The 17192-nt window shown below is 42.3% G+C and overlaps 1 protein-coding gene and 1 pseudogene across 1 annotated transcript; both read right to left on the bottom strand.

The window, feature by feature from the left end:
- Window positions 1-1762: 1762 nt before the first annotated feature.
- LOC147448840 (fruit protein pKIWI502-like) lies at window positions 1763-2257 on the bottom strand (annotated as a pseudogene).
- An 8607-nt stretch (window positions 2258-10864) lies between these two features.
- On the bottom strand, window positions 10865-13846 carry LOC147448839 (pentatricopeptide repeat-containing protein At5g27110-like). Its single transcript, XM_086521297.1, has one exon. The coding sequence runs from the start codon at window positions 13652-13654 to the stop codon at window positions 11210-11212; it is 2445 nt and encodes an 814-aa protein (XP_086377423.1). The 5' UTR covers window positions 13655-13846; the 3' UTR covers window positions 10865-11209.
- Between the last annotated feature and the right edge of the window lie 3346 nt (window positions 13847-17192).

Here is a 17192-nt window from a genome sequence, read left to right as displayed (position 1 = left end):
CTGGGATGATGAAGAGGAGAGAGTTATAATCATAATCGTTAGCAGGAAGCAACGCATGCCTGCTGTGAAAAAGCCCCATATGCGACTGCCTTGGTCGCCATTGCTCGAGGAAGAATAGAGACGTTCACTCGTTGCAATTATTGGAGGTTGGCCTTACTAGAGTACCGCACAAGCCAAGCCTGGTTTTAGTCGTCAACAACCAGTGACCTCCATAAGCTGCCATGCACGAACCTCATCCTTCCATTAGTGTGTGGAGCACTAAACCTACGGGTTTGGAGCTGTCAAACTTCACCTCCCATTATTTTAGTTGGCTTGCACGCTTTAATATTATTTCACTAATAGCATTTTGCAAGAATTGCATGCGCTACAGCCTCAACATGACCACTAATACCTACAATGCCGCCACAAGCTTTTCTCTCTCTCTTTCTCTCTCCCTTGCAACTTTCCCCATGCAGCCGCCCGCAGGTATCACTCTCAGCCAAGCGCTATCTTTTTTTTGTCTGCTCTCAGTCAACCAGTGTTTCTCACACTCTCTCTCATCCAATCGAAGTTCGCACGCTCTTTCTCTCATTCTCAGGGCTCCTATTTGGCCAGCCACCATGCTCTCTCACTCTCTCTCTCTCTCTCTCTCTCTCTCTCTCTCTCTCTCTCTCTCTCTCTCTCTCTCTCTCTCTCTCTCTCTCTCACATAGGTAACCGCCACTGCCATCCCGAGGCTCATAACGGGTGCCCACAATATCTCTCTCGCGCCTCATGGCACCCACACCATCCACTCTCCCCCTGCCAACCACCGGCGTCGCCATCAACTCGAGCTGCCAACCAACTTACTTGTCTCTTGCTCTCTCAGCAACATGCAGTCCACCAACTACAGTCTTCCAATCATTGTCGATACCCCCCCCCCCTCTCTAGTTGCTTATGCGGCACAATACACTCACCGTCCAGGCATGGCAGGATACTGAAGTTCCACGGGCAGTTTGTAGTAAACCCCGCCAACCGTTTCAGCTCGTCAAAGAGTAGTGGTCCTCGTGACCTATAATTTTTCTGCCAACCATCTTCATGCAGAGGGTCGACATGCTGCCACCACGTGTGTGTACACCATCCCCTCCCCTCCTCTTTCTCTCTCTCTGGATTTTTTTTTTTGAGCCGCCATCCCTCTCTCTCTCTCTCTCTCTCTCTCTCTCTCTCTCTCTCTCTCTCTCTCTCTCTCTCTCTTTGTCGCCCACACCATGTAGAGGATGGCTACCTACTCTCTCTTTGTCTCAGTTGTACTGCCATCCGCCTTGTACCCTCATGCAAACCACCTTCTCTCTCTCAGAGCCTCCGCCAACCATCTCTCTCTCTCTCTCTCTCTCTCTCTCTCTCTCTCTCTCTCTCTCTCTCTCTCTCTCTCTCTCTCTCTCTCTCTCTCTCTCTCTCTCTCTCTCTCTCTCTCATACACACAGATGCACACATACCAACACGATAAAGCCCTATACTCATTAAGATCTTGCTACCCTGTAAAGGAGAAACTCTTCCCATTCTGATAAAATTTGTGAAGGGAAGTACCAGAGTGGATAAACTTCCAAACTCCAAGGAGCTGATACAAAATTATCCGATAGTGCTCTGGAGAGAGATCATTGTTGGCTTTGACAATGTGGTGTAGATCAGATTCCATAAGCTCAAAGACCACCTATATATCTTTCAACTCCCTCGATGAAGGTGGTAATATGATGTGCATAATCTCGACAATGCTGGGATGCCGCAAACACCTAAGAAGCCTGATTTCACGTAAAAGGAAAGTCTTCAGCTGGGTAGAGATTCTCGATGGCAAACCCATTTCCAGCAAACAGGGCTAACTTCAACCTTGTCTCATAACAAGCCGGCAGTCTGGCCCTTTACATTCTTGATGAGAAACTCGAGCGATCCGGAGGCTCTGCAGTACTTGGGGGGCATGCAATCGACATGTACGCAGGTTTGCTACCACTGCCAGCAATTCGAAGCTGCACATACTGGTCGGGCCGAGTGTGGCCTTTGATGAGAGCAGGGCTAGCGCTGATGTCAAGCACAATAGAGTAGATTTGTTCAGCTGCTAGTTTGATGCTAGTGAGAGGAACCTCGACGAAGGATATGTCAAGGGCGAATGCGACACCAACATGCGTTCTTTTGGGCAGGTAGCAGCGGTGGCAGACTTGAAAGCTCTGCTACAAAGAATGCCGATGGTGAGCAAGAGAAGAATTAGGGTTGATGAAGCGAGCCACGCGGGTGGCTACGCAAGCCATGGCTACCTTTGCCACCCACATCTTGAACTACAGAGGAGAACTGCACGCTCTATCCACGAGAAGAGGTAATCTACGACATCTCTTCATGGACTCTCACTATCTTCCTCGCCCTCGTGACTCTCTGTGAAGCTAACTGAATGCCAAGAACAGGCTAATTAGCCTTATCAAAACTCACTCTCTCTCCCTCTCTCTCCCGCGTTGACTTGGTACAGAAGTGGACCTCGACGAAGCTTATCCAGACTCTCAGCAACAACAGGCCGCTATCGGGCATCCTCGGGCAGTGACGACGACGACGACCGATGATGATTTCAGCCTGAAGATTTTTTATTTTATTTTATTTTTTTACTTTACTTCATTTTATTTTGTATCCAAAAATTGTATTAAATCCATAAAGGTTGTCTGAGCTTGGTCCCATAGGACTTTGAAGACTCGTAATATAACATTTCATTTTGCTATCCTCTTCCCCCTCCCACTATGACTCCTTCCGACGATAGACATTGAAGATGCTCTTCGACGCCCACGGCAATACTTTCTCCAATGTCGGAGACCCACACACATTGTCGACGACAATATTGCTTTTCATCACAACTTTAGGCTATGGCTACTATGGCTAATGAAATATCTCTATAATGTGACCAATATCCTCGATATATGTTGTTTTTCAATAAGGGTTTTCTTCACATTCTCTTTATTTGGCATAAAGGTTGCCCTGCTAAATCAATTTTTCCCTTAGAGCTCAAAATACGAAACCGGAATTAGAAGACATAAATAATTCAAATTTCCCTTCGCACTTGAACCCGAAGGCTCGTGTAGCCCATAACTCTTGAACAAAATTTGGTTTGAAAACATAGCTATATAATAATATATATATTTATTCATTTTATTTTTCTTGTAATAAATGCTCTCTAGCACATATGATGGTGCCATTGTTCATAAAAATCTTTCTAGAAAAGCACGATAAGCTACCAACTAATTTCCTTCCTAAGAGAAAGGTAATAGACCATGAAGTTAGTGGTACTTAACCGCTTGCATAATAGAGTTTCTCATGAATATCGATGTTCCATACTTCAGTGGCTTGTGAATTTTAAACCCTACCCAGCTCAATGTAAACAATAATTTACTTCTCATGAGTCATGTGCCTCTTAACTTATTTTTATACTATCATGCCCTACATTGTCACCAATTATCAAGTATAAACACAAAAATCTCTCTCTCATCTTTATTTGCAGATCCCAACATTTTCAATTGTTTTTAGTGCTTTGTTTTTTTAAAAAAGAAAAGCTATGCAGATAAATCTAACTATAATGGTCTCATATCAAAATCCAAGTATGACACTCCTTAATGCATTCTGATTAATACCCCTCTTGAAACATTATTACAATGCTAGTGCAACTTTCTATTATTTGTGCCTATTCCCCCCACACACACACTGGTATATATATGTTCAAAAACAGTATACACTCCTTGTATGTACATGAAATACATTCCTCTTTTCATATTTCATTTCTCGGCATTGTGTTCTAAGCTGCATACTCAAACATGACTTCTAATGGTATTGAAAGGAAGTTTTTACTGAGCTCACTTGTCCATAAGCTATGCAGCTACTCATGTGAGCTAAGGTGCTTTGGGATACTAGAAAAATTGTTTGTAAGTACTTTGTCACATAAGCATACTCCAATTTTATGTCAAACGGGTAGTAGATGTTTTGTTTTTATGCCTTGTCTAGTCCATTGGTCATAAGCACACAGATTCGCCGATTTAAGCAGTGTGTAGATACTCATCTTGGTGCAGATCCGTCGATTTAGGCAGCACATTGAACATTACAGTTTCATGATTTTTAAACAATATCAAATGCAGATTCGCCGATTTAGGCAGTATTAGTGCAGATTCGCCGATTTAGGCAGCACGTCAGGTGTAGATTCGTCGGTTTAGGCAACACCAATCACAAAATCAGGTTGCAGGATTGGCCACCACTACAACTGTATGATTTTGTTACCCGGGTACATAATGAAAGTGATTTGGATTTGGACTTATATTGTGGAATTGGAATTGGATTGGGATTTGGTATCTGGTGATTATTATGGCAGTGTTTATATGATGAGACTTGACATTATGAGATTAATGATGAGTGTGACCAATGATATCCTGATTCATCAGGGTCTGACATATACTGCTTATTCTAGTGGTATGGGACACTAGAATAGGTAGTATGTGGATGACGGCAGGCATAAGCTAATGTTGTTTAGTTTCATAAATTTTTCTTTCATTATGTGATGTTTTTGACACAACATACTAATCACTGTTTTTGACAAGTATTGTTTGTAGATTTTTATCTTCGCAACTGAGGACAGTTGCTTTCCAACAAAGAGGTATGTTATGGAATTGATATCTTATTATTTATTGCAGCTGTACAGGTGGAAAAGGCTTGACCGAGCTAAGCTATTGCAAAAGGATATCATATTTTATGTACACTTTATTATTCAAGTACTTTTTATGAGCTTTGGCCATTTATGACCGGTCGGCCAGTTTGTACTCACTTTGACCATTCAAGAATCTATAAATTAAATAAGTGCAAGAGGGAAATGGTCACTCTTGCACGGGGGGAGATTGCACCCAGTGTCTATGTACTTCTTCTCTCCTCTCCCCTCTTCTCTCTCGCCGTGTCGACGTAGCACTCCGCTCTAGGAGGTGCACCTAACGCGTTCTGTTACTCTCTCCCACTCTCTATCTCTATTTGTTTATGCGTCTATGCGGTTGCCAGGTATGGCGATTAGTCTATTCTATGGTTTGTAGTATGCTATTTCGGGTATTTTGCAGGGAACTCCATGCTTCCGGTTGTAGCATGCTCATTTGCAAACCTTCACTTCCATGTACATCATGTACGTGTACATTAGTATAGGTTGATTAGTGACATTGTTATAAACGTGCATGGGCTAATATCCTATTTCATAATGGTCTACATATGATTGGGCACAACTTATAAAACGAGGCAACAATCTACATGTGATTGAGCACAACCTATAAAACGAGGCAGCAATGTATCATACATCAATTTTGACCACGCATTTGTCTCTTTGGTACATGACACTAGTGGTTCTATAGCATCTTCCATAAAACTACTCCTTGACTAATCAAAATACACTAGGTTATGGATGATACACCTATATAAAGTGTAGCCAAAAAAATACATTCTAGACTTATCATTTAATCTTTTCTATTTTTGTTAAGGCACTAAATAGTTTACCTATTTAGTGTGAAGCTTTGACACTTACCCATTTTGTATATCTAGAGTGAAAATTTCATGTACAACATCTTTGGAATCAATTAACAACGATGAGCATAATGGATGAATGGATAAATTGTTCCCAAAGACATGCAATAATAAGTACACTTCAAATAGCATCATTTATATGTTTATATAAATTTTATTCTTGTTGTAAAAGGAGGTCAAGATCTCTTTCTCATCATTACTTACATTATGGATTGGCTCCATAAATCATTAATGTTATGAAAACCTGGCCATGTGAAAATTGTGGTTTGTGAGGCTATGTTTCACCATGTGACATGTGCTCCTTGCCATGTAAGCAAGACTCACAGTGAATTTATCATTGGCACTCATACCAAGTCTTCTTCATTCTCATCTAATTCTTCCTCTATGGCACTGATTGCTTGATATCCATTACTATCTTGTTGCCTTTCTTTGATCTCCCAAAAGATTCACATGAGCATTTATTAATCATTACAACAACAACCTAATTTGATTTGCATGAACAAAAACTTATGTCTTTTCACAAATGCTCTTAATTTTGTAGGCGCCTTCCCTTTGGATACATTTTCACAAATCCTTTTCATTTTGTAGGCACTCCCTCTAGATAGTCAATAAATCAATGACACATTGACCACAAATCGATGCCAAGAAAGTGCTCAATCTGCTCATTTGTTTACATTCCTCACTGCTTTTGTTCTTCATAAGCCCTTAACCATTCAAGGAATGCTTGTGATACCATTTGGTAGGTGTAAGACTATTGGACGACCACATATAACTTATAACTGCTTAAAAGTAAGATTGTAACTGCTTAAAATTAAGCTATGACAAGGAAAAGTCATGGGATATGTGCCACATACAATTGTATAAGGTTCTCAATCTAGAGCATTGGTCATATAATGAAATCAATGTGGGGTTGTTCCTTGGAGGGCAAGCATAGCTTTGTTTTGGAATTCCAAGCAAAAAAAATGTATCTTAAAAGTGGACATTCCAAACTTGAGCAATATATTGTTTCATCTCCCAATGAGCCACTTTGTGTTGGGGTCAGTCCAACTTGGGCGAACATACCATTGTGTGAACACGTTGTAATGCTTATGAAAGGCTCAAAATCTAAATGATAACTTCTCTTTAATTGTGTGCACTCGTATCTTGTCTTCTCTCCCTCTTTCTTCTCTGCACACACTCCCTTGCCATGTCTCAGAGAGAGGCTATAGGCTTCCTCTCCCAACAAGTGGTATTAGAGATTTGGTTTGTAGATCTAGAGGATGAAATTATAGTAAAGGAGGAGCAAAAAATGGGGAAGAAGAAGTTCATTCACAAAAACAGTCTGCCACCCACTGGTTTGTATGAATTTAGAGAGTCCTCGTGTGTTGCCGATGGGGAGTGCACAAACAAAGTGTTCAATTATGCTACAATTCTTGCAATGCAAAAGTAATTCAAAATGTGAAGAAGGATTGGCGCACAGTCATCATTGGCATCTTCATCCTTCTCGTTGCCCTCCTCGACCTCTTTGGCTCCTACCACAAGAAGTTTTGGACAAATTCTCACAATAATTCCCACATTGTGACTTACCTCAACATCATGAGCTTCTGTGAGGGAGGTACCGCATACCTAGCTAGGTACGATTGGGGGAAGGGGACCGCCAGCCCGCCACCGGGCCGGCGGTCCCCTGCCCCCAATCATGCATGGCTAGGTATGCATTGCCTCTTGAGCAGAAACTCATGATGTTAGCGGCATTGTATGAAAAGCATTGAAAAAGATTCTGTTTTCCTACATGAGAAAATTTATAAACCTTCTTGTGTACTACCGCTCGGTCTACACCACCGTCATGCTTCAAAGACCTGCCATTTGTATCTGGAAGCAAGCACTGGCAGCTGTCGTCCCTTTTTGCCTCTTGTTCCATTAGATGTCACTATGGAGCCCAAGTCTTTTGTGGAATGTCCCCCCGGCCTCTGTTGGTACGAGACAACGATCATTCTATGTCCCAACATCACTGAGGAGCAGCGGGGGCAAGCTTGAAATTCTCTTGGTTTTTAGGTCAAAATTTAAAGCTTTTGCCGATAATTACACTAAAATTTGTGAAAACTTCCCGGTTTTTTTCAAGGCAAGCTCAAAATCTAACAGGGATTTTAGGATTTCAGTCGGTTAAAATACATTGGACCCCGGTTTTTTTCTAACACTGTCGGGCCAGTGCTATGACAACCCTTGGCTCTACTTATAAAGCTCAACCCACTCGTGTCCTCTCTCTCCCTCCCTCTATGATATTGCGAATACTCCTAGCATTGTTGTTGATGTCAGTCACGTCATCAGTGATGGTTCACGACCTTTGACTCCACATCATTTTTGTTTTATTAAAGCTTTTACAAAGAAAAATTCAAATGGCCTCGTTTTAATCTTGGAGTGTGTTCACACGAAACCTCAACAGCAACCTGAGCATCACAAGTGACAGTAGCTACGAGTGGTGGTGGGTGGGTGCCTCAAGCAATAGGGATTTTTCATGCAAGATCCCAATAATCCACTTACAAATGATGTGCATTTGACAAAAGCACATCTTCCCTTGCTTTATATGTCGAGTAAGGATTGATGTAGAATCCCACATGCCTCTCATATGTTTGTGAGTATCACAAAGGAAAACCAAAAATGTGCTATGGGATTAGACACTGCCTCGGCAGATACGATGATGCTAACGGTAAGACCTTCCCTCACGAATTATGAAAAGGCCAATCTTGTTTTGTAACCCACTCTCATGAGGTTAACAGGTAAACCTAAACCCAAGTTTTGGGAGTAAACCAAAAACCTGCATGATGGTAGCTCGATAGTAACACCAAATTCTGAAAAAACCTAAAGCTCACGGTTTACGCCAAGTTTGGTTGAAGGGGACGATTGTTAGATTCAGCCCAACTTGGGCGGACACACCATCGTATGAACATTTTGTAATGCTTATAAAAGGCCTAAAATCTAAATGATAACTCCTCTTTCATTGTGTGCACTCGCATCTTATCCTCTCTCACTCTTTCTTCTCTGCGCACACTCCCTTGCCATGTCTCTGGGAGAGGCTATAGACTTCCGTTCCCAACACTTTGTTTATCATTGTAGAGCCATCTAAAAGGCCACCTTCAGTTTTGCTTCAATATAAAAACTTAAGCTCCAAAAATATCACAAATTTGTCACCGAATGTCACAAGGGATCGAGTTTATCAAAATCGAGCAGGCGGTGGAAGGATCTCAAACTACAAGAATATGTGTTGGCCTTATCCTTCTATCAAAGCTTGTCAAAGTAGCCATAGCAAGGTTGTTTATATAAGAGTCAAGAGTCGTGCATTCATAGCCACCATAATGTGTTTAGATGGTAGATGCAACACGCATTCATAGCCACCACAATGTGCTTAGATGGTAGTCTACATGTACATAGTATCTATTTGTTTTTCATATTTTGTGTGCTTTGAGATCAAGTTATAGAGTTGAGCCTATGTAAGTAATTTTTCTCATACTAGAGGACGTGAGCATAAGAATTAAATTATAAGTCTATTTTGCGAACCCTACAAAGGTGATGAATAACTTAAGTGCTTATGCATATTGAGGAAAGAGTGGAGAAGCTTATAGAACAAGGTCGTCTAAAGTAGATGAGGGCACTGCCCATAGTGGCACAATAAAAAAATAAAATCTTGCGCAAGACTGAGGAGCTTGGTGACAAGACGGTCTGACGAAGGAGAAGAGCTGCAGAACGCGAGAAGTCACCGTTGTTGGTCGATTATACTTCACACGCCCAAATTCTACCTCGTTGACCCCAGAATTAGTTAATTCCTTGCATGTAAGCCACACAAAAAAAACACCCTCACACACCAATTTTTCATTGGCCAAAGCCCCTATGGCCATGGCAACAAATTTCCTCCCCTTAGACCCTGCCTTAAGGCAATGCCAACAAAAGCCCTCTTTGCACGTTCACTAGCACTTAAGACACTCAATAGTGTCAACAAGTGCTACATAAAGTCCTTAGGGAACCTATCATAACTCTTTCAAACACGACGTGCTACTCTTATTGGATATCTTTTGCATATGCATATATAGGGCCTCTCACAATCAGATTTCATTCAATATTTAACATGTGAACTTGCACTTCTAGAGATTGAACAAGCTGACAAAGCAAAAAGATGAAGGCACTTTTCTTCACCCTCCATATAAACAAAAGAGAACCACTTGCCTACATATGGACAATTCCTGATACGGGGCATCACATGATGAGATTCTCCCAAGTTACAACCTAGTTTGGACAAGGAGATATTCCCTACAACAAAGGTTTTATGTGATGATCTTATCTAGACAAGGAGGTGCAACCCTCAACTAGGCAGTCTGTACTTACCTCCCACCCTCTTGTCCCTTATATAGGCAAAACCTTGAGCAGACTGCCCCATGGCCTCTAGATCCTTGCACAAGAAGATTTAGAATTTTTGTCATGTAAGAAAACGGAGTCTTTTCCAGTGTTTTTCATTCGATGCATAACATCATGGGCTTCTGCTCGAGAGGCACCGCAAACCTAGCTAGGTACGATTGGGGGCAGGGGACCACCAGCCCCCCGACCGGGCCGGCAGTCCCCTGCCCCCAATCGTACCTAGCTAGGTATGCAGTGCCTCCCTCACAGAAGCTCATGATGTTGAGGTAAGTCACAATGTGAGAATTATTGTGAGAATTTGTCCAAAACTTCTTGTGTTGGGGTACCTCCATGCCCGAACTAAATTGTGAGCTCCATGGATTGTCATTTCATTATGTCGATAGAGTCATGAAGTATGAGGATCAAAGATGCCTTGGCTTATATCTACTTGAGCTACAACGGCATAGGGATAGTCTGTTGAGGAAACATGGGACACGACAGTCACAGAGACCGATCACAGATTTCTTTGGATCGGGAAAGCCAGGAGAGCAACCACCAGCGCAGAGTTGTGCCCGCGTGCATACAAAGGCACCCTCATTGACAGGGCAATTGAGCTTGGGAGATCGAGGCGACCACGACCGAGACACAGGAGCACACTCCATCGACGGAGACTTCAGCAGAGGATCAAGGACATCCTAGCACGACATCCGGAGTGTCATTGAGAACTTACTCTACACTTCATTTTCATTGTCACTACTCACTTCTCACTTTTATTTTTGCATTCAGTACCTTTGTACTTTTGTATTCAGACATTGTACTAGTTTCACCACTTTGTATCAGCTGGTCTCATAGGTCATTTTGGCCTTTTGAAGACGTTCATATATCATATCATATCATATCTCTCTCTCTCTCCCCCCCCCCCCCCCCCCCCCCCCCCCCCCCCCGGCTAATTATCAATATTACTAATTTCTCACTTGTGCACCAAATCGATTTCAATTCTACTGTAGAGAGATGTAATTAAAGCTGACAATGATTGTTTTGATTTGGTGTCAGTTACCTGTGGTTACCTGTACTAGCAGAAATGTTGCAGGAATTTCTCACCATGAATCTTTGTGTAAGTGATTTTCCGACAATTGATGTGACGCAAGATAGAGTCATTCCAATCAATGTACCTTGACATGGCCTCTCCATTTTGATGTCTGTTGAGCAAGCTACTTCCTTGTGTCAACCCTATGAAAGGCACATTATGAGCAATAACACACAATGCTGCTGCATGAAGTCTTCATCCCCTGCCAGCAGCATTTTAAGCATGATATCCTCTACTTTCGAGCCATCCCTTTGCTTTGTACATTCTTTGTATCACCAACACAAAACTCATGCACCTTAATATGTGGATCAGTCCATGAACTACAACCTGGCAGCTTCCACACTTTGTTCCTTATTCTCATGGCTTCAACGTCTTTGACCTTCTCTGACATGCCAGCCGCCGCAAATATATTCACCGTTAACACGTAGGTTGCTCCATCACATTTATCTAGCTCTACTGCCTGTTCAAACGCCCAAGTCGCTACATTGACATCTACCCATTTCCTGCAAGCACCTAATAGGCAATGCCAGATGGCTAAGTTAGCAGAAAATGGCATCCCCTGGATAACTTCAACAGCCTTCACCAGGTGCCCGGCACGTCCAAGAAGGTCAACCATGCAGGTGAAAGTTGAAATATTGGGCTTCAAACCATAAATAGCTTCCATACTATCAAACAATTCTTGGCCCTTTTCCACCAGACCTAGATGACTACACAGATTCAGTAGGCAACAGACTGTCACTGCATCTGGAAGGATGCCATCTCGCTGCATTTGATCAAAACAATCTAGAGCCTTTTGACCTTGCCCGGTTTGAGCATATCCTGCAATAAGAGCACCCCAGGAGATGACGTTGCGACAAGGGAGCTTCTCTAGAACACTTTGCGCCTGTTCAAGAGCACCACACTTAGCATACATATCCACAAGAGCACCACCTAGAACAACATGATGCTCCAACAACCCCTGCCTCGAAATCTCGTCATGGACTTTCCTTCCCTGTTCAACAGCCCCAATTGCAGCACAGGCTTTGAGGATGCACACATAGGTCCCTTCATTTGGAAGAATGCCCTCATGCTGCATTTTCTCAAAGCAGCCCAGAGCATGTTCACCTTGCCCACTGTGAGCATATCCTGAAATCAGAGCACCCCAGGAGATGGCATTGCGAGAGGGCAGCTTCTCTAGGACACTTTGTGCTTGGCCAAGAGCACCACACTTGGCATACATGTCCACAAGAGCACCACCCAAAACAATATTATGCTCCAACAATCCCTGTCTCAAGATCTCATCATGGACTTTCTTCCCCTTGTTGATGGCTCCAATCACAGCACATGCTTTCAGGATGCACACATAGGTCACTTCATTTGGAAGGATGCCATCACGCTGCATTCGTTCAAAACAGTCCAGAGCCCGTTGGCCTTGCCCATTTTGAGCATATCCAGCAATCAGAGCACCCCAGGAGACAACATTGCGAGAAGGGAGCTTCTCTAGGACACTCTGCGCTTGGCGAAGAGCACCACACTTGGCATACATGTCCACAAGAGCACCACCCAGTACAATGTCATGCTCCAACAACCCCTGCCTCAAAATCTCGTTATGGATGTTCTTCCCCTTGTCGATGGCTCCAATTACACCACAGGCTTTCAGGCTGCATGTATAGGTCACTTCATTTGGAAGGATGCCCTCTTGCTGCATTTGATCGAGACAGTCTAGGGCTGCTTGGCCTTGCCCGTTTTGACCATACCCTGCAATCAAAGCATTCCAAGACACGACATTGCGAGAAGGAAGTTTCTGCAAGACAATGTGTGCTTGGCGAAGAGCACCACACTTGGCATACATGTCCACAAGAGCACCACCCAGCACAACATGATGCTCCAACAACCCCTGCCTCGAAATCTCATCATGGACTTGCTTCCCCTTGTCAATGGCTCCAATCGCAGCACAGACTTTCAGAATGCACGCATACGTCACTTCATCTGGAAGGATGCCCTCATGCTGCATTTGGTCGAAACAGTCCAATGCCTGTTGCCCTTGCCCGTTTTGAGCATATCCTGCAATCAGGGCACCCCAAGAGATGATGTTGCGAGAAGGGAGCCTCTCTAAAACAATTCGAGCCTGGCGAAGTGCACCACATTTGGCATACATGTCCACTAAAGCACCTCCCAGCAGAATATGTTGCTTCAACAATCCCTGCCTCAAAATTTCATCATGGATTTCCTTTCCCTTGTCAATGGCTCCAATAGTAGCACAGGCTTTGAGGACGCACAAATAGGTCACTTTATTTGGAAGGATGCCCTTGTGTTGCATTTGTTCAAAACAGTATAAAGCCTTCTCGCCCTTCTTGTTTCGGGCATAGCCTGCTATTAAGGCAGTCCAAGGGATGATACTTCTACTTTTATACATGTCAAGTAAATCTTGAGCTTTCTGAAGCTCGCCACACTTCGCGTACATAGTGATTAAAGCATCTGAGTAATTCTTGTCAAGCAAACCCATTTTCTGGAGCTCATTATGTAACCTGATGCCTCTTGATAGGTCTTTATTCTTACAGCATGACCATACAAGGGAGGGTGAAAGAGCATCAGTATTGGTGGGATTATTGAAGATTCCAAATCGTTGATGCTCGGCAGAGAATGCAGGGCTGATGAGCTCCTGTCTGACACAAGGTGGATAATGGCGGCTATCCATCCACAAATACTGTTTTGTGAGCTTGTGCTTGAAGTCGAGCTGCCTGAGACTTCGCTTTGCTTGATGCTACGATTGCTCCACCACTTGAAGGGATTCATGTTCCACGATGGGCTACATTGCGCCAACCATGTGCATGACATTAGCGTCGAGAGAAAAAGAGGTGAGAAGAAATCCCAAAGGATGTATCCGCCGAGTGTCGAACTCAAGAACTGTGTTAGTCAAGAGGGAATTTGTCCTTCAAGAGGGAACTCGGAAAGTCTTGGATAACCAATCTACCACGAGAGAGAGAGAGAGAGAGAGAGAGAGAGAGAGAGAGAGAGAGCAACTCGATATTGCCAAATTGGAGTTTGGGGGTCCGAGAATCTTCAAATGCCCCATATGATTGTTGGCAAAAATGTGCAATTTTAGACCAATCACAATTCAAAAATTCTTTGGATACATGGAGGTGAGGCAAATCTTATTCCTATGATGTTTGTTGCGTTAACCCACATTCTTGTCTATTTGAGCTAAATGGTGATGTTGTGGTAAGATCATGATTTGAGTGGCATGGGATTTACAGATCACGATTTGCTTCTTTAAGAACCTTTACACATGTACCTTTGAAAATTTAATAATCGCCTTCAAAGATCAAGATAAAATTTATACACACAAAAATTCTAAATGGTTTGAAATGCAAGTTTGAGGCTTTGTGCAATTTCTCTTTCTTGACTAGATGCTTAAAACTACCAATAATTATGTTATGTGGATGGCAAGAACTACAATGGTGCTTTCAAAAAATGCTACATGTTTTATTTAGAATGAAATTCGCCAAAGATTTCAACATGATAGTCTTGGGTGAAAATGGCTCAAAAATGACCTTGCAATGAAAAAAAATCATGCCAGAAAAGTAGGGGAACATAGCCCAAAGAAAAAGATAGCATAGGGATCAACCCACTCAAATTGGCATGACATAACTAGTACTTACTCTACATATACTTGAAGTTGTTAGTTGCAGAGTAAGACTTTGTATGTACTTTTGATGTTGCTAGCTCCTCTTCCAAAGCTTCTTACTTTGTAGCTTGTAGGGGATCCTTACATGTCATGTAGTTCAAATCACCTAAACATATGAGCATGATCGTAAACTCAAAAGTAGACCATGAATGATATTTATATCTCAAAGGCCAATGAGATGATTCTGAGGTGGTAAGGAGCATAATGAGGTTAAACCAATATATGCTTTCAAAAATGATGGAACTTGATTTGACAACTTTTGAATAGCAATTTTCCGCAGAGTACAATGTCACTCTCTAATATGGCTTGCCATTGAGGAGTGCGCTTATTGCACCTTACAAAAGTATCTTAGATGTTGCGTGATTAAAACATATCACAAACCGACATGGCTCTATGAGCATGTTTTGCATGCTTCATAAAAAGAACCACTAGCTTTGCCTGGACTACTAATAATAATGTCATCCATTGTGAAAAGTTTATTCTGGTTTTCAACCACTACTTTATTTCCTATGATGCCTTTTCTTGTTCACTAGCCGTTTTTTTCTAATTTACTTCACTAACACCTTGACTCCTACCCTTCTTAGAGTGACACATCCTATCCATCATCATGTACCATCGATACCTTGTTATATGTCTCTAAAGAGAATGGCTTAATAATACTATTTTTCTAGCTCTTTCTTACCACCTATTATTGTGATACACGCTCTTTTCTCTTCTTGATGATTATTTTCAACTAGCTGACTAACCATGCCTGTGAGTATCATTCTCCTCTCCTTGTCCTTTCATCCCAAGCATATGAGCCCTAATCTAGCTTGGCCCCTATCACTCGACTTACACTTGCAAGTGTATTGCGAAATTTCCCTTTTGGCAATGGTTTGACTTTTTCAACAAATTCCCATTGGTTTCTTTCTTTTCTCCCCATCTCTCCATAAGGTAATGCCACTCTCTAAAGGTAAACATATGCAAGAGCTAACTCAAATTCAATAAAGGCACACAATTCACAAGAAGGATAGTACACTCGACTTAGGTGACACGAGGAATTGTCCATAGACCAAGTCAAATACATCCATGATGACAAAATGAACCTCACTCAAGCTCTATAGAGATAACAACATGCCCTACAAGCAAATTGTTGTTGGATTGGAGGGCAAAAATGCCACTAAACCAGAACCAAAGAGACTCTTCACACAACCAAGCTTCACTTCCAAGCTTTCCAAATCAAGCGTAGACATGCTAGACACTTACACACACACAATCAATCAAGTATGATAGAAAACTGGATAAGAATTACTTTCGAGATGTTGACAAGATACATAGTTTAAATACATAGCATAGAGGGAGAACTTAGAAGAATAATATGCACACGAATGGCCTAATCCTAGCGCCCAAAGTTCACTACACAAGTCTCTTTGCACTTGGGTGTTTGATTTTATCAAAAAGTAAACTTGTACCAATTTTAAGCTCCTCTTTACAAGCATGTCATTCTCATCCACATATTTACAAGAGGTGCTTCACATGAGCATAATTACTAGACTACCTTATTCAGTGGTGGCTAAGCTATGTACAAAATAAATTATTGGGTGGTGGTGGCCATGATGGCAACTATGACAAATTGTGAAATTGCTCTGCAAACCTCCTTCGGCTCTAATCCACAATTCAATCATCCACACATTAGTTAAACCAATAACCACAAGAACATGAACCAAGTATAATAAAAAATCATCCTATCCCAATTCTCTTGATGATACTACTAAACCACACCATCACAAAAATCTCCTTGGCATCCTCAGTCAATCACACAAGAGGATGAACAAAATCATAACATAAAAAATGCTAACATCCCTCTCGCTACGAATAGCAACAATCCTCGATTTCTCGTAGAGAAACCAACTAGCTAGTGAATGATGAAAGGTGGAGAGAAGATCATGAAAATCTCAAAAGGAGTTTTCAGGCATCTTTGCTAGGGTGACCTTTAAATGTCAAAATATATCTATGCTAAATTGTGCCAATTGGTAGGACCACTTTAAGGGATCCATGTTCGACAATGGGCTACATTGCACCAACCATGTACATGACATGACCGTTGATACCTTTGCATGCACGTAGTTGAGAGAGAGAGAGAGAGAGAGAGAGAGAGAGAGAGAGAGAGAGAGAGAGAGAGAGAGAGAGAGAGGTGATAAGTAATCCCAAGGGACCTTAAGGATCTATCCAACAAGTGTCAAGACAAACTCAAGACCTGTTAGTCAAGAGGGAACTGGGGGGGGGGGGGGGAGAGAGAGAGAGAGAGAGAGAGAGAGAGAGAGAGAGAGAGAGAGAGAGAGAGAGAGAGAGAGAGAGAGAGAACAGTCCTAAGAGATTCAAAGATAACTTGGTCCCTGTTCTTCAAGAGGGAACTAGGATAAGCAATCTAGAGAGAGAGAGAGGGGGGGGGGGGGGGGGGGGGGGGGGTTCTAATGCAACTCGATTTTGCTAAATTGGGGTTTGGTGGTCTGAGAATATTCAAATCCCTGTATGTGCCCCATACACTTGTTGGAAATTATGTACTTTT

This window comes from Adiantum capillus-veneris, chromosome 10, assembly GCF_014529385.1.
Source record: "Adiantum capillus-veneris isolate H3 chromosome 10, ASM1452938v2, whole genome shotgun sequence".
Classification (NCBI taxonomy): domain Eukaryota; kingdom Viridiplantae; phylum Streptophyta; class Polypodiopsida; order Polypodiales; family Pteridaceae; genus Adiantum; species Adiantum capillus-veneris.
This window is presented reverse-complemented; position numbering and strand designations above follow the sequence as displayed.

What these genes read in the sequence shown, in the direction of transcription:
- LOC147448839 (XM_086521297.1), bottom strand. Translation starts at nt 13,654, where the DNA reads ATGGATAGCCGCCATTATCCACCTTGTGTCAGACAGGAGCTCATCAGC.